Raw genomic sequence first — 6,207 nt, 5'->3', positions numbered from 1 at the left:
TCAAAAAAGTACAGTTAGTCTCAACTGTGCTCCTAAATTGAGAAAATTCTGTACTGAATTTTTGGCCGTTTTTGCAAAGAATCATAAACATCAGTCAAATATTGCTTGATTCAAGTGATCTTTAGTCAGGTAAACATATAGCAGTTAAACATACATACGTAAATATACTCATATAAATGTGGGTAAAGCAAAGAGGAAGCTTGCCTCCTGTGTTTGATTCCACCATGGTACTCAGATAGCCTGCCTCTCTCCATGGAGGTTTTACGAAGCAAGGCTCAAAAAAGGATCCATTTGGCCGCCTTTAAAATCACTGGAAGGAATCTAGAACAGATCCCAAGTCAAGCAGGCCTTAGGCAGCTCACCTTTCTCCAAACTAGTAGCCTCCAGGTAGTCAAAATTACAACTCTCAGCACTTACTAGGGGTAGCAAAGCATAGAGTGGCTTTTGAAATACGAAAATACATTTTATTAACATTGGAATAACGTGCAACTTTTGATACGCATATACTTAATTTTTAACAACACACATCCGGTTTGCTTTCCACCTAATCTTCCTCAAAGCTGTTTTGCAATTTTACAATTAGTTTACAATTATTAGTCAGAGGGGAAACAACTCTTGCAAGGTTTTATTATACTTGGAATCGAGGCAAAGGGAATATGAGTGATTTTAGCCAGTTTCAGCTTCTTCCTTGAAGTTTGTTTGGTGTTCGAGATAGATCCGCAGCCTTCACTCATCTTGAGTTGATGCCACCATGATGGGACTCCATAGCATCAGCACAAAACTAGCAGCTTCAAAGACAGGATGGAACGGACTTCATCTTCAGTTGTTTGTTTCTGGAAGCTGACCAACTCAAGATTGGCAGTGAAGAACATCAGTTGTCAAGTGGACAATAGATCTTCAGTTGCTTGTTTTAAGAAGCTGACCAATCCAAGATTGGTGGAGAAGAACATTGGTGGATGAGTGGACAATACATCTTCAGTTGCTTCCTTCTGGAAGCTGACTAAGCCAAGATTGGTGGAGAAGAACATTGGTGGATGAGTGGACAATACATCTTCAGTTGCTTCCTTCTGGAGGCTGACTAGTCCAAGATTGGTGGAGAAGAACACTGGTGGATGAGTAGACAATACATCTTCAGTTGCTTCCTTCTGGAAGCTGACCATCCCAAGATTAGCGAAGAAGAACATCAGATGGTGGAGAAAGAGATTGGTGAGGGAGAATATTTTAGGTTCAGTTGGACAAGCAAGTTCATGAGAAGAAAAATTACAGGAAAGGTCTAAGAGATCATGGGAATGGCTTTAATTTCAGATTCATTTTCCTGAAGATTCACGAAAACTGGCTTTCACTCCAGATCAATTTTAACGAAGGGTCATGGGAAGCGCCTTGTCCTTTACTTGGTGTCCTTGAGCCGAGATTCAAACCGGACCATCTCCTGAGCTTTGTGGACACGGTCCTGAATGTACTGGTGGGCCTCATCATCGTCAGCTTCCTCATGACTCGTTTCAGACGTATACATCAGATCATGATCAGAGATGCCAAACATCTCCAAGGAGTAGAGGTAGGCGATGTGTTCGTCTAAGACGGCATCTGAGTTCCTCTGGGTTCCGTGCAAAGACTGCAGTTGAAGTTGAGTCAATGACTGACTCGTGTCGGTCAGAACAAAGAGCTCCCTCAACTCCTGCTTGGTAAAATAACGATAGGGGTTCTTCTTATCTCCCGTGCTTTGCCGGATTAGCGAGTCCTTGAAGACCTGACGCCGGTAGATTTTCTCCTCAACCGTCCCGCACGTGATCAGACGGTAGATCACAACGTTCTCCTTTTGCCCGATCCTATAAACGCGGTCTACGGCTTGCATATCCGTGGCCGGATTCCAACTCGGATCGAAGATCACCACTCGAGTGGCAGCCGTCAAAGTCAGGCCCACGCCCCCGACTTGGGTGGTCAGGAGGAAGACTGAGTAGCTTTGGTCCTTCTGGAAGTCCCTCACCCTCTTTTCGCGCTCCAACAAACACGTGACGGTGCCATCAATGCGCATGAACTTGATGTGCCGCTGAGTCAGGATGCCTTCAATGATGTCCAACATTTTCCTCGACAAGGAAAACACTAGAGTTTTATGGCCTTCTTCCCGAAGCTTCTCCAACAAGGCAATGAGGAACGTCAACTTCCCGGATTCTTGTATCAGAACCTTCTCAGGTATGTTTTGGATCTCCTGCGTCAGGCCCACCGAGTCTTCTTCGTCCCCTTGGCTTGAGTTTTCCAAACCAAGCTGGAGACAAGCTTGAGAAGACAACAGCCGGGGGTGGTCGCAGAGTTTCTTCAGGAGGGTCAGCTCTGCCAACGGCGAACGCGTGGTCATCAGAAGTTCTTTAATGTGATCCAAGGAAAGGAAATTCCTGTAGATTTCTTCCTGTATGCGTGATAAGTAGACCCAGACAATAAAGTCATTTTTTCTCGGAAGAGAAGGGACTTCGAGGGTGTTAGGACAAGGCGATCCCATTGGTTGGTCCGATCTCAGCTTCTGGATTTCATCCTTACTTCTCCTCAAGAAATGAGGCTGTATGAGGGACATCAAGTTCTCCGCGATCTTGAGGCCCAGAGCTTTCTCCCCCAAGGTCGCGTCCTTCTCCCTCGCTCTGGTGATTGGGTTCTCGTACTCCATCTTGAACGTTTTGGACGTGCCAAGGAGGCTGCCCTGACAGGCAAAATCAAACAGAGACCACAACTCTTGCAAGTTATTCTGTACGGGGGTCCCCGTGAGGAGGACGCGGTTCCTAGCCGGGATGGCGCTGAGGGCTTTCGTGGTCTTCGCCGAGGGGCTCTTAATTTTATGAGCTTCATCTAAAATCAGGTAGTCCCAGATGAAGGCTTGCTGGTCGCAACTGGACAGCTGTTCCCAGTTGGCCAGGGTCATCTGGTAGGAAGTCAAAAGGACTCCCTTTCCCGTTTGGATCTGGTGCAAATGTTGCCTGCGTTCTTTCTTGCTCGTCCCGTGGAAGACCTTCACGCGGATTCCCGGCGCCCACTTGGCAAACTCTTCCTTCCAGTTATTCACCAGCGTGACGGGCATCACCAACAAGACAGAACGGACCAGTTGGGCATCGAACATCCCCGAAAGGAAAGCGATGATCTGGATGGTCTTCCCCAAGCCCATGTCGTCAGCTAAAATGCCCCCTTTGCGCCCTTCACGGTAGAGGCGGTACAAGAATGCGACGCCGTCCTTCTGGTGTTTGAAAAGCCGGTCGTGCATCTCGCGGTAAAGCCGGAGCCCACTCCGAGCCACGTCGACACTCTCGTCCGAGGCCTCTTCTTCATCCAAGGCCAGGCTGTCCAACTTCTCCTCCACCTGTCCTAGACAACTGGTGAGATCTTCGCCGAGGTCCGTCTCCGGCTGCGTCTCCTCGTGACTGGGGGTGGGTTTCTTCGCTGACCCCTTCGGGATCTTCTGATGCTCATGTCTGCAAAACACAATTTCCTTTGAACACTCTGAGAAAAAGCAACGGACGGGAAAACGGCCAACAAACAAACCCAAAAGAAAGGTAGAAGGAAATTTTCTCCTCAAAATCCTTGAGGGGAATAGAGTTGGAAGGGGCCTTGGAGGTCTTCTAGCCTAACCCCCTACTGAAGCAAGAGACCCCTATACCTGTGATGGCAAACCTATGGCACGCAGGCCGGAAGTGGCATGCAGAGCCATGACTGCCGGCCTGGTAGCCCTCGGTCCAGAACAGGCCTACTGCGCATGTGTGTGTGCCGCCCACCCAACAGCTGATTGTCGGGCATCTGGTGCACATGCTCGAGTGGCGGGGGTGGGTGGGAGATGCACACGCACACACAGAATCGCGTGGTGCCTTGGGGGGGGCGGGTGTCATGTGTGCATTGCCTTCTGGGTGCTGGCAGAGGAGCCCCAAAAAGGTTAGCCACCACTGCCCTATCCTATTTCAGACAGGTAGCTGTCCAACGGTCATCTTTTTACCAACCCCATAATCCCTTGCGGGATGGAGTCTGGGCCACTGAATGGACCTAGCAGAGTGTTTAATGGCCGGATGCCCTTCCTGTCACCAGTACGGAGTTTTATTCAGCAAATATATTCTCACTGGGCCCCAGAGAGAAAGAAAGATCTGCCTCTACCTGGGATCGAACTCACAGCCTCCTGATTCTGAGGTGAAAGCTCCACTTCTAAGCCACCGTACCACTCAAAGACTATGACTAGTAAATCATTTCCTTTTAATGACCCCATAATCCCTTGCGGGGTGGAGTCTGGGCCACTGAATGGACCTAGCAGAGTGTTTAATGGGCGGATGCCCTTCCTGTCACCAGTACGGAGTTTTATTCAGCAAATATATTCTCACTGTGCCCAGAGAGAAAGAAATATCTGCCTCTACCTGGGATCAAACTCACAGCCTCCGGATTGTGAGGTGAAAGCTCCACTTCTAAGCCACCGTACCACTCAAAGACTATGACTAGTAAATCATTTCCTTTTAATGATCCCATAATCCCTTGCGGGGTGGAGTCCGGGCCACTGAATGGAGCTAGCAGAGTGTTTAATGGCCGGATGCCCTTCCTGTCACCAGTATGGAGTTTTGTTCGGCAGATATATTCTTATTTTGCTGTCCAATCTCTTCTTAAAAATCCTCCAGGGATGAACCCACCCACCCCTTCTGAAATCCGGTATCGCTCCGTGCAACGTCTTTGGCCAATTTGGGCAAAGAATTCGGGGAAGGTGCGCCACGCACCAAACCTGGCTTGTTTCAATTCTGGTTCAGCTTTTGGAACCGTTTGGGCCAATCCGGACTTTTAAGGCAGACTCTTAAGAGTCCACAGGGAGTCCTCGACTTACGGTCACCCTAGGGGCCCGACATTTCTGTTGTTAAGCGAGGCAGTTGTTAAGTGAGATTTAGTTAGAGAATTTTTTTTCGTTTAGAGAAATGCCGGACTGAATTGTGGTCATAGAAGGTGGACCTATCGGTGATCTGCTGGGATGGTTTGCCACCGTGCTTATTGTGAGCTCCAGATTTTGAAAATTTAAAGGCAGGAAGTCTGTGAAGATCGTCAGTCCTCCAGGTCACAGTTGTCCCAAAAGTGCCTTTTTTTTTTCTTTTCCCAAGAGGAAACAGGACTTTCTTTGTTTTTCTCTGAAGACATTTCACGTCTCATCCCAGAAGCTTCTTCCGTTCGGATTTGGTCGGTGGGGAATGGAAGGATTGACACTCCTTGCAGACAAAGCTGGTCGTTTGCATCCTTTCAGCGAGTCGTTGAGGCCACTTGGAGGCTTATCTGCATCCTCAGGGCCAAACTGAGTATTGCAAACGGGGGTGGAACCCACTTGCAGTACAAAAGGACGGTGCAATTCCACATCCAATTGCCCCACTCAGGTGTGACCCTGAGGACACAGATCAACCTCCAAGAGGCCTCAACCACCCTATGAAAGGATGCAAATGACCAGCTGTCTGCAAGGAGTGTCAATCCTTCCGTCCTCCATCATCCAGTCAGAGCTGAGGAAGCTTCTTGGAGGAGAAGCGAAACGTCTTCAAAGAACAACCAGAAAGTCCAATGAGAAAGTCTGTCTGTCTATCTATCTATCTATCTATCTATCTATCTATCTATCTATCTATCTATCTATCTATCTAATCTCTATGTACATACATTATCTATCTATCTGTCCATGTTTATCTATCTATCCATCTATCCACCCACCCACCCACCCATCTCTGTACATACATTATCTATCTGTCTGTCTATCTGTACATCTATCCATTTGTCTGTCTATCTATCTATCTATCTATCTATCTATCTATCTATCATCTATCTATCTATCTATCTATCTATCTATCTATCTATCTATCTGAAGCAATGAGTTCTAGGCTATCTATCTATCTATCTATCTATCTATCTATCTATCTATCTATCTATCTATCTATCTGAAGCAATGAGTTCTAGGCTATCTATCTATCTATCTATCTATCTATCTATCTATCTATCTATCATCTATCTATCTATCTATCTATCTATCTATCTTCTATCTATCTGAAGCAATGAGTTCTAGGCTATCTATCTATCTATCTATCTATCTATTATCTATCTATCTATCTATCTATCTATCTATCTATCTATCTGAAGCAATGAGTTCTAGGCTATCTATCTATCTATCTATCTATCTGAAGCAATGAGTTCTAGGCTATCTATCTATCTATCTATCTATCATCTATCTATCTA

General features: G+C 46.8%; 1 protein-coding gene across 1 annotated transcript; it reads right to left on the bottom strand.

Annotated features, from left to right (window-relative positions):
- Positions 1 to 1,366: 1,366 nt before the first annotated feature.
- Positions 1,367 to 3,337, bottom strand: ERCC6L (ERCC excision repair 6 like DNA helicase). Its single transcript, XM_026722897.2, is given in 1 exon segment — positions 1,367 to 3,337. A coding segment is annotated over 1 exon segment (1,878 nt). The 5' UTR covers positions 3,245 to 3,337.
- Positions 3,338 to 6,207: the final 2,870 nt, after the last annotated feature.

Source organism: Pseudonaja textilis, chromosome 5 (genome assembly GCF_049901715.1).
Source record: "Pseudonaja textilis isolate UNSWEBS1 chromosome 5, rPseTex1.2, whole genome shotgun sequence".
In the NCBI taxonomy this organism is placed as follows: domain Eukaryota; kingdom Metazoa; phylum Chordata; class Lepidosauria; order Squamata; family Elapidae; genus Pseudonaja; species Pseudonaja textilis.
Note: the sequence above shows the minus strand (reverse complement) of the source record. Positions and strands in the feature narration are given on the sequence as shown.